Source organism: Amblyomma americanum, chromosome 1 (assembly GCF_052857255.1).
Source record: "Amblyomma americanum isolate KBUSLIRL-KWMA chromosome 1, ASM5285725v1, whole genome shotgun sequence".
Classification (NCBI taxonomy): domain Eukaryota; kingdom Metazoa; phylum Arthropoda; class Arachnida; order Ixodida; family Ixodidae; genus Amblyomma; species Amblyomma americanum.
In genome coordinates this window covers 215,279,684-215,300,340 of record NC_135497.1, presented here as the reverse complement: position 1 = coordinate 215,300,340, position 20,657 = coordinate 215,279,684, and the positions used below count along the sequence as shown (strand labels likewise).

Below are 20,657 nucleotides of genomic sequence, written 5' to 3'. Positions count from 1 at the left end.
CGGGAAGAAGTGCAACAGGCACTTGGCACCCCGACGGCCACAGAACCCCAGGCCATGACCTACGCCGCTGCAGTAAGGACTGCTCAGCCCCAACGACAACCCCCACGTCCTCCCCGAGATGAGCCAATCGTTCCACAACGCCGCCTCCCAGCCCCTACCCGCCCAGTCTATGACCGACGCTCAAGCCCCAGGAAATGCGACGCCTGGAGGACTTCCGACAACCGGCCGTTGTGCTTCCATTGCGGTGAGGCCGGCCATATTCTTCGTCACTGCCCGTACCGACGTATCGGTCTTCGAGGATTTGCCGTTAACGCCCCACGACCACGCTTCGGACAACGTCCGCACGAAATCGACGAGTACCTGCGTCGAGAAGAGCACACGGCGAACCGCTTTTCGCGCTCACCATCGCCGTCAACCTCGCGCTTTGCGTCGCCACGCCGCAGCTACGCAGCCGCGGTACGAGGAAGGTCGCCCAGCCCCCGTAGGGGAAACTAAAGGCAGCAACCTCTGGAGGTGAGGTTGCTCACGAGCTAAACGCCGAAGATCCTCCACCGACCACGCCCCATGAAGACGCTGCACCCGCGACGCCGCATGAAGAACCGACATTCGCTGCACCGACGCCGCACACAATGAGAACCACGACGCAAGCTACCTTGAAATCGACGCCGCCACCCAGAGGAGCTTCGACCACACGCCCAACCCGTGACTCGCATACGCGACGAAGCCGTGACCCGACGCCGAGAGCGACATGCAATGCAAGACCCAGGACCTCCGACCTAGAAGTGACTATCGACGGCCGGAAAGTTACCGCTCTAGTCGACACAGGAGCCGATTACTCGGTGATGAATGGAACATTCGCTGCGCAGCTCAGAAAAGTCACAACGGCTTGGGACGGCCCACAAATTCGCACCGCTGGGGGCCACCTCATTACGCCATCAGGACGATGCACAGCGCGGGTGACTGTCAAAGGACATACCTATCCTACGACCTTTATTGTGCTACCGCAATGCTCCCGCGAAGTGATCTTGGGTATGGATTTCCTTAATGAGCATCAGGCGATCATCGACCTGCGATCCAAGCTGATCACGCTTTCGACGGACGAAGCCATCGCTTCGATGAAAACTCGGGAAAATCACGTTGCCCTAAGTGTCCTGGAGGAAGAAGTGAGCGTCCCACCCCGTTCAAGCGTTATCGTGACCGTAGGCGCCACGAAAGGCATAAACACTGAAGCCATCATCGAGGGGGACATGCAGTTGCTACTAGACCGAGGAATCAGCATCGCAAGAGGCATCGCACATTTCCGCAATGGCCAGGCCGAAGTACTGCTGACTAACTTCAGCAAAGAATTCCGGCATATTAACAGAGGAACGACGATTGCTTTCTACGATGAAATATCTGACGTACGAGATTCCTTCGCCCTCTCCGACCCCTCGGCAGAAGATCCGCCTGACCAAGAGAACTCGCCCACTTTCGACATCAACCCAGCCCTGCACCGGAACAGACAAGACCAGATCCGCAATCTGCTTCAAAACTACAGTGAGTGCTTTTCGACATCGCCGAAGGTGCGACAGACGCCAATTGCCAAGCATCGCATTATAACAGACCAACACGTACGACCTCTCCGTCAAAGCCCCTACCGTGTGTCTCCACGAGAACGACAAGCCATCCGGGACCAAGTCGAGGAAATGCTTCGCGACGACGTCATCCAGCACTCAAACAGCCCATGGGCGGCACCGGTTGTTCTAGTGAGAAAGAAAGACGGCGCACTTCGATTCTGCGTGGATTACCGCCGCTTGAACAACATAACAAAGAAGGACGTCTACCCCCTCCCCCGCATCGACGACACACTGGACCGCCTCTGCAACGCCAAATATTTCTCATCGATGGACCTCAAGAGCGGCTACTGGCAAATTGAGGTCGACGAAAGAGATCGCGAGAAGACAGCATTCATAACTCCGGATGGGCTGTTTGAGTTCAAGGTGATGCCATTTGGTCTCTGTTCCGCACCAGCGACGTTTCAGCGAGTAATGGATACAGTGCTGGCAGGCTTGAAGTGGCAGATTTGTCTGGTATATTTAGATGACGTCGTTGTCTTCGCCTCGAACTTTGAAGAGCACCTCAAAAGACTTCGAACAGTACTAGACGCAATCAAGTCGTCTGGCCTAACCTTGAAAGCAGAGAAATACCACTTTGCCTACGAAGAGCTGCTGTTTCTAGGCCACATCGTTAGCAAGGAAGGAGTACGCCCAGACCCGCAGAAAACAGCTGCTATTGAACAGTTTCAACCGCCGGCCGATAAGAAAGCAGTGCGCAGATTTCTCGGACTATGCGCATATTACCGACGATTTGTGAAAAACTTTTCGCGCATCGCCGAGCCCCTGACACAACTGACGAAGGCAGACGTGCCGTTTAAATGGGAAGCGCCGCAAGCAGAAGCCTTCAAGGAACTTCAGCGTCGTTTACAGTCCCCACCGATCCTTGCGCATTTTGATGAAAACGCCGATACTGAAGTTCATACCGACGCAAGCAGCGTGGGACTAGGCGCCGTTCTCGTTCAAAAAACTGACGGGCTGGAGAAGGTCATCGCATACGCTAGCCGTTCCCTTTCCAAGGCCGAGGCTAACTATTCGACCACTGAGAAGGAGTGCCTTGCCATCATCTGGGCTACGTCGAAATTCCGCCCCTACCTCTACGGACGGCCGTTCAAGGTGGTCAGCGACCACCACGCGCTCTGCTGGCTTGCCAATTTGAAGGATCCCTCTGGCCGACTCGCTCGATGGAGTCTGCGTCTCCAGGAGTTTGACGTCACCGTCGTTTACAAGTCCGGACGCAAGCACACTGACGCCGATTGCCTCTCACGAGCCCCTGTAGATGCACCGCCGCTGGACGACGATGAGGACGCCTTCCTGGGACCCATCAGCGCAAGCTCTTTTGCTCAGCAGCAACGCTCGGACCCCAACCTAAAAGGCCTCATCGAGTACCTGGAAGGCAAGGTTTCTTCACCCCCCGCTTCATTCAAGCGAGGACTGTCTTTCTGTGTGCAGAATGAGGTCCTTGTGAAGAAGAACTTTACAGCGAACAAAACAGCCTACCTCCTTGTTGTACCTACTTGTCTCCGCGAAGAAGTTCTACAGGCTTCACACGACGAGCCGACAGCTGGACATCTCGGGTTTACTCGCACCCTCCGCCGCATTCAAGACAAGTATTACTGGCCCCGACTGTCTGCCGATGTCGCACACTATGTGAAAACATGCCGAGATTGTCAGCGACGAAAGACTCCTCCCACACGACCAGCAGGATTTCTGAACCCCATTGAACCTCCCTCAAGACCCTTTCAGCAGATTGGCATGGACTTGCTTGGCCCTTTTCCAACGTCAACATCTGGAAATAAGTGGATCATCATAGCGACCGACTACCTGACCCGCTGCGCCGAGGCGAAAGCCCTACCGAACGGAACAGCAGCAGAAGTGGCCAAATTTTTCGTGGAGTGCATTCTTCTTCGACACGGCGCCCCCGATGTGCTCATCACGGACAGAGGAACAGCATTTACGGCGGAACTCACGCAAGCCATCCTGCGCTACAGCCAAACCAGCCACCGGAGGACAACTGCATACCATCCGCAGACCAACGGACTGACCGAGCGCCTGAACAAAACCATCGCCGATATGCTCGCTATGTATGTCGATGCCGAACATAAAACCTGGGATGTCATCCTGCCTTACGTTGTCTTCGCCTACAACACCGCAGTGCAGGAGACCACCCAGATGACGCCTTTTAGGCTCGTCCATGGCAGGGAGGCCACGACCACGCTAGACTCCATGCTGCCCAACGTTACAGAAGAAGAGAACGTCGACGTTGCCGCCTACCTTCAACGCGCAGAGGAAGCTCGAAGGCTTGCCCGATTACGGATCAAAGATCAGCAGCGGTCCGACGCCAGACGCTACAACCTAAGAAGACGCAACGCGGAATACAAGCCAGGAGACCAAGTCTGGGTGTGGACGCCCATTCGCCGCCGTGGATTGAGTGAAAAGCTTTTGCGCCGCTATTTCGGCCCGTACAAGGTTCTTCGTCGGCTGGGTGAACTGGATTATGAGGTCATCCCTGACGCAATGACTGCATCCCAGCGACGCCGCGTACGACCAGAAGTCGTCCATGTAGTCCGTCTGAAGCCGTATTATGCCCGCTAAAGGCCGCTGCATTTCCATGCTCTATTTTCGCAAGATCTGTTTTTTTCCCTTACTAGTCGCATTATTTGTTTTAATGCATCGGGTCGATGCTTTTTTGAGAGGGGAGTAATGCCGCGAATATTTGCAGTGTTCGTTCGTTTTTCAAATCTGCCGCGACACCACCTTATCGCTTTGTTTGCGACGCAAGACGCGACTAGATTTATCTCGATTGATCGCAGCCAGGCAAAGCTGATTCTACGTTGTTCCGGAATGTTCTAGTAACTTTGCGGCCTTTATCTCGAATGTTCGCTATCAGCTTTAAATTGAGCACGGCCGACAGCGGCGGGCATTCTGTTCGACGACCGCCGAGCACGCTTGTCGCTTCGCCGCCGCCGAGTGATTCAGTCCATTTTGGGTGCAAGTCAGCCCAATAAACAGTTCTTTTAGAAGATCCTTTCGTCCGTCTTCATCGCTGCCTCGACAGCCGTCACCACTACGTGACACTATAATGGCTCATACTCGCGGGGACCGTCCGTTCGTTCAATCGCCACCTAGGTCACGTGACCTAGAGTGGTGACCATCCATCCGTTACATTCCGATTTGCAAACATTTGCAAAAAGGAGTGGACTGCACACTGCTTTCCATTTTGGCCGGAAAACTGAAAAGAACCCTTTAGTCCAAGAAAATCTCACAACGAAAAATGGCTAAGGCTATCTGTTATCGAGAAATGGTGGCTCATATAATGCATGATATTAGGGCACCGAAGTAATAGCGGAATTAAAAAGAGGCGACCGGTCTAACTAGTAGAGATTCCCACTTTTTTCAGAGCTGAAGGTGCAAAGGCGCCAAACCGTAGGTCAGAAGAAAGAACAGTTCAACAAACTTGTTTTAAAGCCCTAGTTCCCCACGTTCTATTGGAAAGTGCCAACCGCTGTGCAAAAGCTTTGTGGTTGGGCTAAACATCTACTTCCCCTAATGTGCGCCTGTCCGCAGTCGACACTAGTGACTTCTTGCGCACAAAAGGAAACAAGCAGAAGTTGAAAAAAATACATAAACACTCTCTGCCCCACAATATGTTGTGACAAATGCAACGCGCCCATGCTGAATACGAATAACACAGCTGTCTTCCCTCAGTCAGAATTAGGAGCAGTGGCACCATGCCCTTAACGCGCTGTGCATGCAATTTATTCCCGACTGCAATTTTTGCCCATTGACATGCGATAACCTTCCGGCAAATAGCTTGCTTGCGCGCTGTACTAAGCTCGGCGACTTCCCAGTGACAAAGAACACGGTACCTTAGCGTTCGCCACAGGCGATAAATTCGAGAAAGAGGTTGCGTTAATAAGGAAAGCCATTATGACGGCAAGGGTCAAAGTGGCGACCGCTTCCTTCGCCACCACATCGCCACCGCAGCCCCGTGACTAGCGTTCGCTGAGAATGAAGAGTGCACGAAGATTTCGATTGGCCTCAAGTATTGTACCACAAAGTTCCAGCAATAAAACGTCGCGAATTTGGAGCCTGCTTTTCACAGTCGTTATCTGTTCCGAGCTTTCTGTCCTCGCGCGGCACGCAGCGTGCTTGCACGGCTCAAGCAGCCCTTTTACCTGAGGCACCGGAAGACTGCCGTGCAGAAGAGGGTGACAACGGCGCCGGCGGCCGTCACGAAGAGGTTGCTGTGCTCCCTGCGGTATCGCTGAGGTTCAGCCTTTTTCCTGACGTCGGAAGCCTCCATTAAAAGAATTTCATCGGACGTCCGCCTTCACCCAGAACGTGGCGCCACGTCTTCGTCTTCGTCTGCTGCCAGCGGCTGCAGCACGCGTGCCTTGTCGCCCTATAGCTGCGCTCGGAAGGATCACCCTATGCACGGAGAAATTCAGGATAAAAGACATTTCAAGCAAACGTGCTGCTAATAAATAAGATTGCAAGTGGCAAGACACAGTTTTAAAATTCGGAAGAGACAGACAACACTTAAAGGGACAAAACACTGAACTTTATCCACCAAGTTTTTTTCGTCGCAACCGCAAGCGTGCTCGATTCGGCAACAGTTTTCTTAGAAACACTGTAGACGATTTTTACCGATAATTTTTAGATCACCCGCCGCGGTGGCTGAGTGGTTCTGGTGCTCGGCTTCTGGCCCGAAAGACGCGGGTTCGATCCCGGCCGCGGCGGGCGAATTTCGATGGAGTCGAAATTATAAAGGCCCGTGTACTTTGTGATGTCAGTGCACGTTAAAGAACCCCAGGTGGTCGAAATTTCCGGGGCACTTAACTATGGCGTCTCTCATATCCTGAGTTTCGTTGGGACGTTAAACCCCTATATACCAAACCAAACGAAAATTTTTCGATCAATGCGTGCGGCCATTTTTCGTAGCTCTGTTCTGGAGAACCTGATCAGCGAAAGCGACGGCGATTGCATGTTTTATGTAGTGATATTGTGGTTGTTGTTGTTTCCACAAATACGATGTACCACAGTATAATAGAAATCTCACCCCATAGACACTTTTATGTCATTTTCAATGGCGAACTAAAATTACCTATAGAACGAGAATTTAAAACTGCAGTTTGGCATTGAAAATCGCATAAAATAGGCTGAAGTGCCATCTTGCGCCGAAAGCCTGCTATTGTTCACGTGCCTTGCCGCATTATGCCATCTCACTAATATTTCACTGATTTGTTTTAAATGTACAGAATTTTTCTTTCGGGAATCTTCATGTTTAATTCAAATTTATGCCCTCTCCTGTGGGCCTTTCTAGAGTCACTAAATAAAAGTTTTATTAAGTTTTATTTACTGACTCTAGGTCTTTCGATGCAAAGCAACGCAGTCTTTGCATCGCCGACAATGTCCTTTTTTGCACTAGATGGCGCCACTGTGTTTTAGATTTCTTGGGTGAAGCGAGAACCATGGTTCATTAAGACTTTCCTTGACGGGGTGAACAGTCTGGACTAAAAAAAGTTTTGCAGGAGCTGCCTTGTCTTTCGGTGAAAACAAAGCAAATTGACCATTGTGCATTTACTTTGCCGATATTCATGTATGTTTTGAAAAGTTGTCTTGCAATGAAAAATGGAGAAGAGGGCGAAAAAATAAGTATTGCCGTCGCCACCCATGCGATGGTGCGTGCATCTCTCCTGTTGAATGCTGAAGCCCAAGACCCATGGTCTGCTGCGTCCTTACTTCTAGATCCTTAAACCCTTTTGGAGACGTTACGGTCCTAAAAAAACTGCACATATTATTTACTGCCTCATTGTGTGAATTTGAACATTTGCACACATTGTTTGATCGTATGCGAGGTAATGGGTGCAATAAAAGCGCTGCGCGCTCCCTTTTTTATTTTTTTTCATATAAATGCACTAGTCGAATCATCGTCGTTAGCAAGGAGAATGAAGTTATGAAAACAAGAAACATAACCTTGACAATAATTTTCAAATTAAGGGACAAAAATGCGATCAGCGTATCGCTGCACTTGTAAAGGACTGAAACTTAGACGCGGCCGCACGCTCGAATGCTAACCTTTTAATGTCACTTCCTTCTCCTCTTCTCCCCGCTTTTCCGATCTGTACTTCATCTTTGTTCTCCCGGCATCACATTCGGCCACGACTAAGGACGTTCGGAGAAGTGGAATTCTTCTGCCCTGTGCCTGGCGTCGCCGTCGCAGCCCCGTCCAGCTTTTTGTCCCGGCTGTTCTCCTGCCGAGTCACGATGATGTTGGAGCCGACAATCTCAGCCTTGCAGCGGATCCGGTCTTTGAACGCGGCGTGTTGCTCTTTCGGCGGGGACTCCTTGTGTGCTGACAGGACTGGCTTGTTCCCGTGTCCAGCTGCACCGCGTGCGTCTTGCTTGCTGCCTAGATTGAAGACCTTCAGCACCGTCCAGCTGTAGACTCGTGGACTGTTCCTGAGGGGCGGTGCTCTCGTGAACGTGTTGTTATTGCTACTGTTGTAGACAGAGTTGCAGCCGGAGCGTTCCGCCGAGGACGTGCTGAAAGTCATGTTATTCATGCGCTGCGGCTTTCTGGGCTTGGCTCCCAGCACGTCAGACTCTGGCACGCTGGCGTCCAGGGACCGGCGACTAGTCATGCCTCCCGAAGTCTTGGACGTGGCTTGGTTAGTCGACGTTGTGGCCGTCTGGTGCTCCGCCCTCTTCGGCAGACAGGGCGACGCGCCACTTTCGTCGGCCCCGAAGGCAGCCCTCAGAGGGAACGGGAGCGGTGCGACAGCGGGCGACAGCTCTGCTTCTGAAGGCCGCGGCTCGAGGTGGACCCTGGACGTGCATCATCGTACGCGGTGAAGGAGACTTCGCTGTCGCGCCGGGATCGCTCGAAGGCGTGGCCAGAAACGATGGCAAATGCCCACTGCCCGCTGCTGATGTTGGCCAAGGTCCAATGTGGTCGATCCCTATGGTGTCGAATACAGTCTTAGAGAAAGGGATGAACGTGAGGAACCCAGGTTGGCATCCTGGAAGACGCTTGTACTGCTGGCACACTTCGCAGCTGGCAACGTGCGCGCGGACGCTGTTGCCAATCTTGGGCCACCAGAAGGGTTCCTGTGCCTTTCACAACGTGGCTCACTGGCCAATGTGCCCTCCTGTGGGACAGTCGTGAATGGCGTGGAGCACCTGTCCGCGGAGAGCAGCAGGAAGTACGAGGAAATGTTGTTCTTCCTTGCGGTTTTTGAGCCAGTGTCGGCGGTACAACGTAGCATCCCGCAGGACAAACTTAGAGTTGCTCCCGGTGTCCCCAATGGGAGCCATGATAGCCGCCAAATATCCCTCCTCGTTTTGGGCCTTTTTTATATCCTGCTGACTAAATAAGAGCCAACCTTCGCTGGACCGAGTTCGAGAGCAGCCGTCACCACTGGGTTGTCAACACAAGGCATCTTTAGGATGCTCATCCACGGGAGGGCTAAGGGCGGTACGGCACGAGCGGAGCTGCACTTCGCTGTTTTGGATGGAAAGAGCCAGATCCCCGGACATGATAGTCAGCACCCATGACGAGGTCAGCATGCAAGTCCGCAAACACCGGAACGCCCACCAGGACCTTGCTACCAGCCTCAGTGCGGGTGCAGAGATCGACTGCACCAACGGGAACGGCGCTTCCCCCCAAGCCCTGCAGTGGAGACGAGGTCCATTGACTAAGAGGGATCGGTGCATGCCGTTGGAGCAAGGCCGTTCGCTGGGCGCCCGTGTACACCAGTGCGGTCAACTTCCCGATGCCGTCGACATGCACCGGCAGGAAAGGAAGGGGATGGTTGTGGAAATGCATGCGCGGTAGGGCAGCATGAGGACAATCCTTGTGCATGTTGCCATGTCGTCCGCACTTAAAACAACCGCGGCGCTGCTGTGGTGCTGGGGAAGATGTCCCGGCTGCACCAAGGATCGCGCGACAACTGGCGGTGTCATGCAAGGCAGCCGCCTGGTGAACAAAGATGGAGAAGCTTTCTGTGTTCAGTGTGGACACGATTTGTGGGTGACATCGTGAAGCCCGTCGACGACGTACTGCTTATCCGCGGACGTGGGCCGCTCGATATTGCAGGCCTGTAGAAGACGGAACTTGTAAATGTACAGGGCGTCGTCTTCACCGGGAACTTGGCGCCGAGATTTCATTGTTGTGAATATGACGTCGTGCGCCCTGGCCAGGGGTGGAAAGACGGCAATAAGGGCGGCGGGGCAGGCCGGCCAAGTGGTGTAGCGGCGGCCTTCTTACAGGTACTAGGCGCGGGCAGCACCGCAGAAATGGTCTTCCGCGACGGCGAGCATGGTGGCGGAAGACCAGACAGACCACCGGGCAGCAACTTCGACAACTTGCATCCACGCCGCTGCCTTCGGGGCCGACGAAAGTGGCGCGTCGCCCTGTCTGCCGAAGAGGGCGGAGCACAAGATGGCGGCATCTTCGACTAACCAAGCCACGTCCAAGACTTCTGGAGGCATGACTATTCGCTGGTCCCTGGACGCCAGCTTGCCACAGTCTGACGTGCTGGGAGCCAAGCCCAAGAGGCCGCAGCGCATGAATAACATGACTTTCAACACGTCCTCGGCGGAACGCTCCAGCGGCAACTCTGTCTACAACAGCAGCAGCAACAACACGCTCACGAGAGCACCGCCCCTCAGGAACAGTCCACTAGTCTACTGCTCGACGGTGCTGAAGGTCTTCAATCTAGGCGGCAAGCAGGATGCACGCGGTGCAGCTGTACATGGGAACAAGCAAGTCCTGTCAGCACCGAAGGAGTCCCCGCCGAAAGAGCAACGCGCCGCGTTCAAAGACCGGATCTCCTACAAGGCTGAGATTGTCGGCTCCAAAATCATCGTGACTCGACAGGAGAATAGCCCGGACAAAAAGCTGTACGCGGCTGCGACGGCGACGCCACGCACAGGGCAGTAGATTTCATTTTCTCCGAAGGATCGCAGTCGTGGCCGAGTGTGATGCCGGGACAACAAAGATGAAGTAAAGATCGTAGGAGCGGGGAGAAGGGAAGGAAGTGACATTAAAAGGCTACGCATTTGATCGGACGGCTGCGTCTCAGCTTCAGTCTTTTACACACTGTATAAATATGTCGTCATTTGTACCTTTCTGTAACTTTATCGCTATCTCGCTTCGCTTGCACTCCTGTTTCGTATCTCCGGTTTTCTGCAGAAGCGGTGGGCTAAAAGTGAAACGGACGGCAAATGCTATATATTTCGCAATAAATCTGGATCCGCTATTATAATGTTCCTTTAGAAAACAAATACTTGCCGGCTACCAGTGTGTGGCGTGGTCGCAGCAAGAAAATTCCTGAATAGTCGGGAATGCATGGCGGTGTTTGCATTCCGCTTATGCTTGTTTTTTTTTCTCGACGGGATGACGTAAATAACTGAGAAGTTGATGATGACTTTTTTTATTCTCAAGGGCATCTGAGGCAAAAAGCGCTATGGTACAAGGTATTTTCGTCTACTCGTGGCGGGGGCAAAGACCCATTTCCCAAGCAATTTATCGTAAAGAAGCCGAGCAACGGATATAGGGAAAGCTTGTACCCATTGTATCACCGGTGGGTAAGCGGCGGCACTGGGGATCGAACCCCGCACCTCCAGCATGCGAGGTGGATGCTCAGGCCACTAGGCCACCGCTGGGGTTCGTTGAGAAGTTCAGATGGTCTCTGCCCAGCAAAACCTTACCCGAAACGGGTGCGCGGCGAAATATTTTCCTTTGAGTGGCGTTCCAAGCCAGTTCAGTGAAAAGCCTGGAAGTAAGATTGGACATACATCCTCGATCTTCTGGATTAAACACCATCTGGTTAGGTGGTTTTAGGCAACCACAGCAGGAATTTTTTTCTCCCACATCCCCATCCCGTAAAAGTTTCTGCGTGGTTGTATACAAGTGAAGTGTTCAGAAAATTTTTTTTTTCGCTATAACACCGGGTTGAAACTGTTGGCTACATGGAGCTTCCACCACCTTTCCAATGATTTTCCTGTGTGCATGTCTTTCCCTTACTGCTGCATGCTCTTCCTTCTTTTATCCTTACTCCTTAACATGAAGCTGTAATTTGCTTAACTTCTCGCAAAATGTCCTGTTTTATTCTTCGTGTGCGACACGCTGCCTTGGCGCACAACTGTAAAACTACTCGTGTAATGTCCTTTCGCTCAATAGTGAAGAGTGCCATCAGAAGGAAGGAAGGGAACTGAAGCATAGCCGGTGCCTCCTTGCAGCACCACCGAACCGTGATTGAAGAAAGCCGTCTTTGGCTCAGCAGCATTTGAAACTGCCAGGGCAAGATCGTTGACGAGGACTATTTGCACAGCGGCTGTCACAGCACGCGCATGTCTTCGTCATAATGTCATTCTCTCAGCCCGCTACGAAGCTTTCCGTTCCTCTTTCTTTATCTTAGCAAGGAAAACTTTTTAGAAGTGCTATAGTCTAACGCTGAAACGGGCAGGCTAAGTGGAACAGAAATCTGAATAAATGCATTCGCCAGCAAGTCGCCTTATGTGGCCTTGCTGCGCACAGAAACTACCCATCAATCTGTCACTTTAAATGGGCGAATAGACAACGAAAGGAAAAAAAATAAGGACACAATGGCAGGTTGCGCTGATAACCATCACGCAATTCGAAAGACCTTTCAGTTTATGGGATGGCAGATCAATGTACTGAAACCTCGCTTCTATAGCTCCCCCCCCCCCGCCTCCCCCCCCGCCTCCCCCCCCCCCCCCACACACACACCGGAAGCTCCGAAGAAGCAACTTCCGCGGACTGGAAGGACAAAATATATGAGAGCTTGAATTCGATAGGCGATTGCTATAACTGCGGGAATTGTGAACCCCCCGCCTACCCCCCCCCCCCCCCCCCCAACCTCGGTGTATGAAGACAATTCGTTCCTTCGTGGGTGTTTCTGCAGCCTGCATCTTACCTTGCCTGGAATATCATGAGCGGCAAGCATAGAAAACGTGGGGCTGTAAAAATCCTTGAAAGGAAAGCAGCAGTAGAACTTCGATCAAAGAGAAAAGCTGGCAAAGTTTGGCTTCTGCGTCAGCTTGCTGAACTGCCTCTGGTTGGAAATTAACGCTCTAGTTGGTTTTGCATAACTGGTAACTTAAATTCTAAATCTGGTTCTGCTTTCCTTTTAACGCCATCGCGTTAATGGCCCCGTGTCGCAGAAAAGCCGGTGTCGTCGTTGTCGTTGGCCGTTGGCGAAAAATCCCAGTGGAAGCAAAGAATTTATAAAATTCAGCTGAAAAGAAAATTTGGTTTCGGTTTTGGTTTTAGGGGGGTTTAACGTCCCAATGCGACTCAGGCTAGGAGAGACGCCGTAGTGGAGAGCTCCGGAAATTTCGCCCACCCAGGGTTCTTTAACGTGCACTGACATCGCACAATACACAGGCCTCTAGCATTTCGCCTCCATCGTAGTTCGACCGCCGCGGCCGAGATAGAACCCGCGTCTTTCGGGTCAGCAGCCGAGCTCTATAAGTACTGAGCCACCACTGCGGCGAAGTGAAAGTCGGGTGAACTGTGGTTTGAAAGGCAATCTAACTTTCAGGTTGCGAGACGGGCGCGCTACACACAGGCGACGAAGGTACTTTTCTTTTCCTTTATTGCTTGTTTTTAGACTTTTAGCCTTCCTTAACGAGGACCAACCTCGGGAGCCCGTCAGGGCTGCTGACGATACTTTGAAAAACATCTTCGGTAGCGCTATCCCATACGTTCAAAAATTGTATTTCCGATACCCATACAAGATAAACCGAACAAAATTGATTTGCAGTACAGATACTCGATGCTGTATCGTCGATATTTCGATGCACCACTGAAATCGCCGTTATTAATAAAGCTGGCATTATGACTTGCAAGATTTAAGAAGTTTTCTGTGGCTTCTACAGTTCTTAGTGTATTTGATAAGCGCGCCGTATTTGAAAGGGTGTAAACGAATCCATCCGCACGAATTTCACCAATTTTTCTGAAACCTCTACTGTCAGCGCAGCTGGATTCGCTAAACCTTTAGCATTTGAATGAAGACATGTGGTCGTTGAAATGATAACTTCCGGAAGCAGCCCTGCAAAATCTTTTCTTAAGCTAATGTTCTTCATGCGAACGTGTCTCTGACCACTTGACTGCATATGAATAAACTTGAAACTCTTTTTGATGTTCTTCGTTAGTTGGTTCAAAATTTACCGGTTGTCTCTGCCTTTGTTTTATGTTAAAATGTGCCCGCAGAGGTTTGAACTCTAATATTCTTCGTTATAGTCTAGAAGGAAAATAACAAAGAATAGAAAGGCTAATTTTTTTAGGCAAAGCATGCCTTCCTAATCGCCGTTGTTTACACGTTTTTATTTTTTAACTTAAGATGGTAAGCAACAAGATTTCCTTGAACCATCGGTTTGAAAAAGCCTCGCGATGTGGCCGCGCTTCAAGCGAAGCATTTGAAAAAAGTCCCTGCATTCCGCGGAGCACACGGGCTAGTTTCCGTGTTATCCTTTATGATGGTTGGTTTTAACGTAACAGCGTTAAGGATCCCGTTCAGCGGTGAAACCGCCATAGTTGGCATTGGCTTCTTGAGAAAATCGGGGTTGGTCGAAGTGGTCCTGACGTGACAACCACGTGGGGTGATTTAAAACCGCAGCCGTGGCCTAGTGGGTTGGGCGCCCGTCTCGGCTGCGGAAGTTGGTCGGTTCAAAACCCACCGCTGAACACCCACCGGTAAAAATGGGTACAAGCGTCCCCGGGCCTGGCGCTCGGCTTTCATTAATGGTGTTCGCTTGTGAGAAGCTCCGTAAACCCCGCTGCGCCCCTCGCGGGCGAACGAAGCCCCAGTGTAGGAAGAGCTCAATGCCTGCTAATGGTAGTGTCACGGCCAACGTGGCTTGAACCTTCATCACCTGCAGCAGCAGTCATAAATTGTTGTTAATATGTTGCAGGTGACGATGAAAACACTTGCAGAATTGTTTGTAGTTTTTAGTTCTTCGTCATGCTACTTTCCTAAAAACGACCATGCGTCTAAATCCATGAAGTGCTTGGTGGCTTACCAGCAAGAAAGCTGAGCAGTGCGATCCAGCCCTTTTGCTTGACCGAACTGTGACAAATGCGTGTGATAAGTGTAAAAATAGAACATGGTGAGCAAATCTGGGAGGATTAACAGTGCGCCACGATAGGGTATAATTGTTTTTTATAATTGTGGCCAATAAGTTATTTTCTGAACGAATTTTTGCAACGAATTTACTTTTGCGTGCGTCTCACTCTCGCTAATTTCTCAGTATGTGTCTGAGCATGGTGATGGGCAAACAGATGGCCGTCTTTTTTTTTTTGAGTGCTGGAAATGCTTGGTAAGGTGGGGGTGATGCTCCGGCATAAATAGCATGTCACTGAAACGGCACATAACATATCGTAAAAGACCGACGAACAGGTGAAAGCAATATGAGAGGGAACACGGGAGCTCTTGGCCGTTGCAGTTCGCGAAGCGCTGCCGCCGACAGGCGGCGAGAACGTGCGGCACCAGGCGCATGCAAGGGAAGAGCAGTCGGTTCTCGCCGCCTCTCTGCCACGGCGGTCCGCGAAGTGTGTCGGCCACGCGCTCCCTCGTTCCCTCTCATATTGCTTCTACCTGCACAAGAAAGTATCAGAAATTGTTGCGCATTTTCAGGGTTTTATAGCCAGGCTTTCTCATTCCTTGAAGCTTGCAGAGATTTATCGCTGCTATGGCAGCTTGAGGTATGAGGATGTGAATATACGCGCACCAAACTCATGCGCATTACGAACTCCTGGATACCAGATTAAAGCTTCGCGCAGTTCTTGACCCGTAACATTGCATCGGGCTGAAATGGCTGTAAAGAAGGCTTGACAAAACAGCACGAATGTGAATCCGACCGCCTCCTTGTTCACAGGTTAAGTATATCCCTCAAAGATTAACAGCGCGTAAAAGGCTTTTAGAGCTTCAGATCTTAAAATTCGTCATTTCCAAATGTACACTGAATAACAGGGACAAGACAGCTGAATGTCCTGAACACGACTGCTTCAGCTGCCTATATGCTTCCATCAGAAGCTACCGGCAAGTGCGCTGCATTTTGAGAAAGTTTAATTACTGCCGAGAATACGAACATTCCAGGGCCCTCTGCTTCGCACAGCTGTCGAAGCACATGACCCCCCTAATGTGAACCCATTTGTCCCACAAATCCAGTAGTGATGCAGATAAACATCGTGTTGCGGCGCAAACCCGACTGCTTTTCGCGTGTACGCCACGCACCGCGCCGACGAGGCCGCCAGCCGTGAAACCACAACTCCCATAGTGCATCGCGGCGGCGGTGGCGTAACGCAACTGCTGGTGAAATCGGCTCTGGTACTCGAACCGCTGCCCCTCGAGTCGTGAGCTGCACGCGCTATACAACGACGACTGAAGTTCTTTTTCTTTATTGCCTTCAAAGGCGTCGGAATGCGAAGCCATACAGGTCAGATGGGTACTTACGAAACTGGAGCTCTCTAAGCTTGCAGTGAACATTCCAGCCTTTTCGGCTTGCTAGATTTCGTAACAGCAGAACATTTTCATCATCGCACATTATTAGTTTTGAACGTCAGTTTGATGTGGTTAAAAAAAGCCTTCGAAGAAATAAAAATGAAAAAACAATAAGCAAATAATCAATAAAAAATAACAGTGTCCGCACCAATGAGTTGATATGAAGAAAGGATCCCAGGCTGCTTCAGGCTCTTGCCCTTAAGGCGGAGCTTAATTTTCTCCTGAATTATCAACAGAGAAGAGAAAAATAGTCACATCTTCTCGAAGATCCTTGATGTATAGGTAAGAAAGTTAAGTTTCACTAGCGAATCTTGAGGACTGCGGTTTTTTGTTGCGTTGCTCATGCAAACGAAAGAAATGCGTCAGCTTATGCATTTGGCGCTGCCGGCGCTGATGACCTCATTGACCTTCGTGTGGAAGTGTGTGTAGCTTTCACTGTGCTTACAAACCAAAGAACAAAAGTTCTGCAAGCTTCCGAGAATGAAATTGAATGTCTGATGACAATCACCTCAATTTGAAATAGCCGTGAAGGAGTGTTGTTTGTACCTCAAGGGTGAGCCTGTCTCCGTGCCCCTTCCCCTACTGAGTGCGCAGAAGCGCAACAAATATTTCGTCTTTCGGCAGGCATCGAACATAAGAAGAAAGGCGACTGACCGGCCAACGGCATTGGCATCATCTCTTCCTAATTTCTTTTTTTCTTTTTCAGCGCGCTACATGCTGAGCGAGCGCCGCCTCGCAGCAGCAGCCTCAATCCTGAGACACACTACTTTTTTTTTGAGTATCGCATATCATTAAAATACACGACACGTTAATAACCGGTGCCGATACCCCGATACTCTCATTTTTGGAAAGCCCTGCCTAGTAGCGATACACGAAATGCATCGAAAGATAGCATCGAAGACAAATGCAACTTCGATATTACCCATAATTGGCTCCAGATATCGTCAGGCGCCGCAAACGTAGCTAGAAAATTATCTCGGCTCCAGCGGCCAATCATCGCGGGGCTGGCGTCATTTCAAGCCACGCTGTCGAGCATTCGTGATAAGAATGTTGGCAGTCGTAGATGACATCAAGAGATGGGTAGTGTTTGGCGGGAAATTTTATTTTGTAGTAACCGGTACAGCATAGCGTTTTCTTGTGTTGTCAGAACTGCTATAGAAAGGCCTTAATTTTTGTCCGCTAGTTCATTTATGAGTGGCTCGCTTGTGCCTGCGCCTCTGTGCTTTGTAAACACTGATGCCCTGCAATAGTAACGATAGGGTTAGAGTTTCAGGACACGCTCACAAATGGCTCATGTAAGAAATGTACACTTTAGAAACACGTCGCTGCGAGAGGTGATTAGGACTCACTTGCGTGCCCTTAGTAAAACTTCTGTACTTCTGCGCTTCAAGGAAACACACGATATATCCTTTATACTTTTACAGGGAACAATGCAGTTCTTAGAGCCACACAATATCACGCTAATTAAACACACGAACATAATTAAAGATTGAAGACACAACGAAATAAAGTGTAAGACGTTCATGCGAGACACCAGGGAACATTCTCCTGGTGACAAAAATAACCGTCTGGCCAGCTAGACTGCGAAATTCCGTTGAGAAAAAAGGACACATCCCCGCCGAGGGTGTCAGTTCACTCACAGACTGCAGCCACCAGCAAATTTTGCTCCCCGGGAATAGCGCGACACGCTAGGAACGCCACCATGGGGTGTCCCCTTCTACAATGAAAGGCCGGAGAAAATTGGGCGAGTAGCAAAACAGAACGTCGCAGAAGTGAGAAGCCATCTACGTCCCGCGAGTACGAGTCTTGGTGCGCTTCTAGTGCCTCGTCGAAGCTGCTGTGGTCTTGGCTGGTGGCATCACTGTTGGTCATTGACGGCATCAGCATGATAGAGCACCAGAAGACCCAGCTCGAGCAGCGCTCTTGTGGTCCCACGTCACCCAAGGGACCTCTGAGCGGCTCAGTCTCGACTTTTTTTCTTAAAGCGACGTCTTGGCAAGGCTTGTACAGAAGAGCAGCCTGCGGAAACAAAAGTAAAATAGAAATGTTAGCACTCAGGTGGCGGTTGTTTGCATATGATTAAACTTTATTTCGTTGCAAGCTAGGTATCTTACGCCTTGTTTTCCGAGTGTTACATCGTGAATAAATTTGATTTGATGATACTGATAGCCACAATAAAATTCCCACTCTAGCTACATGTAAATTTGCACTGTATTTCTGTTAACCCTCACAAATAACTCACTTACGCAGTTACACTCGAAAAATTTGCAGATATGGGATCATTTTCTCAGTACGCGAGTGCGAGACGTTCGATTTTCACGGTTTGTTACCGACATGAAAAGTGCACATGGTTAAAAAGTGAGATCCTGTTTTCACCACTATGTTACTTGGACAGCAACCTATGAGCCTTTGAAAAATAGCGATTTTCGGTTTCGCAGTCTGCAGATTGCTACATGTAACATTAGAATCTTCACTTGAGATGGAGATCATAACGTAGGTCTTTATACGAAAATTCCCACTATAAAAACATGCACTCAGATGCCCAACCCGGTAAAAGAGACTTAGGCTGAATTGTTTCACACGCCGCATGGTTCTGCATCGATAAGACATGAGACAACGGTGGTGCTGTTATACTACGCAAGCCAAGTCTTATACTTCGAGCAGTGAATAAACAGCCAAACTAATCATCCGCCACATTGCCAGATATAGAAGGCTGAGGCGGCCACATTTTTCGTTGTATGTGCACGTTTCATATATCGAACCGCGTGTTGGATCCCGCATTTCTGCAATGTTTCACGGAAACACGCGTGAAACACTACCTTTTTCATGTTCGGAATAAGCACGTGAGGGCAAATTCTTGCAATTAAAAATATTTTTGTTTATAATATGCCGTTGTTCAGTCGACCATCAGAATTTGGCTGAAACGTTGGTTGGAACTGTCAGAAGTACGCTCAAGTTTCTGCCAACGAGTTCCTCTTTTCCACGCACATGCGCGCACGCACACACATGAACACGGGGACGCACGCACGCGCATGCGCGCAAAACAAAAGGAAAAGCATTGCACCTTGTACAAAGTGGCGATACGCTCTGGTTGCTGCACGCAAGTCATTTCGTAATTTCGGGGAAAAGACATTTTATTGTCGCAATGCAGGCTGCATGAAAGAACATAATGAGGTCATATTCACCAGTTCCCAACGCCAAATAATTTGCTGTCGTTGACGCATATCAGCTAGCAGTTTTAAGCCTTCTCAAAGGACAAGGTATTCGATTACAAAACATGCACAATTTTTACCTTGACCCCTGAAAAAAAAGCCCCCGCAATGACATTGACGTTCGGTTCCTGATAACGAATAGGCGGTTTCGATCAAGGCTGGGAGGGCGCATTTTGATGGAGACGAAACCCAGAAACACCCAGGTATTGGGTTTTCTGTACACGTTAAAGAACCCTCGATTGCCGAAATTAATCTGTAACACTCCTCTGCGTGTGCCTCATAGTCCACAGGTATCCTAGCTTTAGTACTTAAGAACCGATGAAAAAACAAACAAGACACTGAGACGCCATCTCCTCCAGCCAGAAATAGTTCACTAAGTTATATATTTGCTTCGGGCCCACAGAGAAGAGTCGAAGCGATTCATGCATTTTTCTACACAGGGAAACATCGACGGGGGACCAAGCGGCATTTACTGACCCCGACCCCCACACCACTTCCGTTTTAAGGCGATAGCCTATAATGGCTCATATTCGCGGGGACCGTCCGTTCGTTACATCGCCACGTAGGTCGCGTGACCTAGGCATGTGACGCCGGTCACGTGGCGCCACGCTCGCGCCAGCTGCTCTTCTTCTCTGTGGTGAAATTAATTCAAGCGCACCAAATTCAAATCAGTGCAATCAGTCGCAAACGGCTTTCACCTTTCGGCAGTGCCTGGAACGAATTTTTTTTCTTATTTTTTTAATTAAAGAAACCTAAAGCTGATACAGGAAAAATCGTCGTCTGCCTATGCAGGCCAATATATCTTCTCTGCTGATACGGCGTCATGAGTACTGTGACAACTCGACATACTGCGTGGGTCCACACGAGACGGATAAATAGACACCGCTACGCTCAGTTGAAACAAAGCGAATATATTCAAGAATTACACGTTAACAAAAACATGATACAGAGGCTGGGGTTCCCAAGCTTACATGCCACTGCGTCGGCGTCGAAGTCAGAAGGAACAGAGGGTCTGCGGAGTATATCTTGTCCGTTCGCTGAGGCTTCCCTTCTGACCGAAGACTTGTTCGCTTCCGACCGGAGGACCGACTCTCAGAGATGTCCTCTCGGGCCTTGCTCGTCACAAACTCCTTGCCTTTGCCTCGTTTTTCTTCCCGTCAATTCGGGCGATCCCATTTTTCATGAAGCGGTGTTTCCTTCGCCCTCCTCTTAGCGCCGGAGACTGCAGCATTCCCGTTTACCCCCTCCCCCTCTCTCCGCGTTTCTCCCGAGAACACGCAGTATGCAGTCGGTGACTGTGTCAGTCACACAGTTCAAGC

At 50.3% G+C, this 20,657-nt stretch overlaps 1 protein-coding gene across 1 annotated transcript in view; it reads right to left on the bottom strand.

Moving 5' to 3' along the window:
* Positions 1-5,898, bottom strand: part of LOC144115689 (uncharacterized) — a 29,790-nt gene extending 23,892 nt beyond the window's left edge. Inside the window, exon 1 of the mRNA XM_077650163.1 lies at positions 5,771-5,898. Coding sequence (XP_077506289.1) covers positions 5,771-5,898 — 128 coding nt within the window. The remainder of the gene's footprint in view (positions 1-5,770) is intronic.
* Between the last annotated feature and the right edge of the window lie 14,759 nt (positions 5,899-20,657).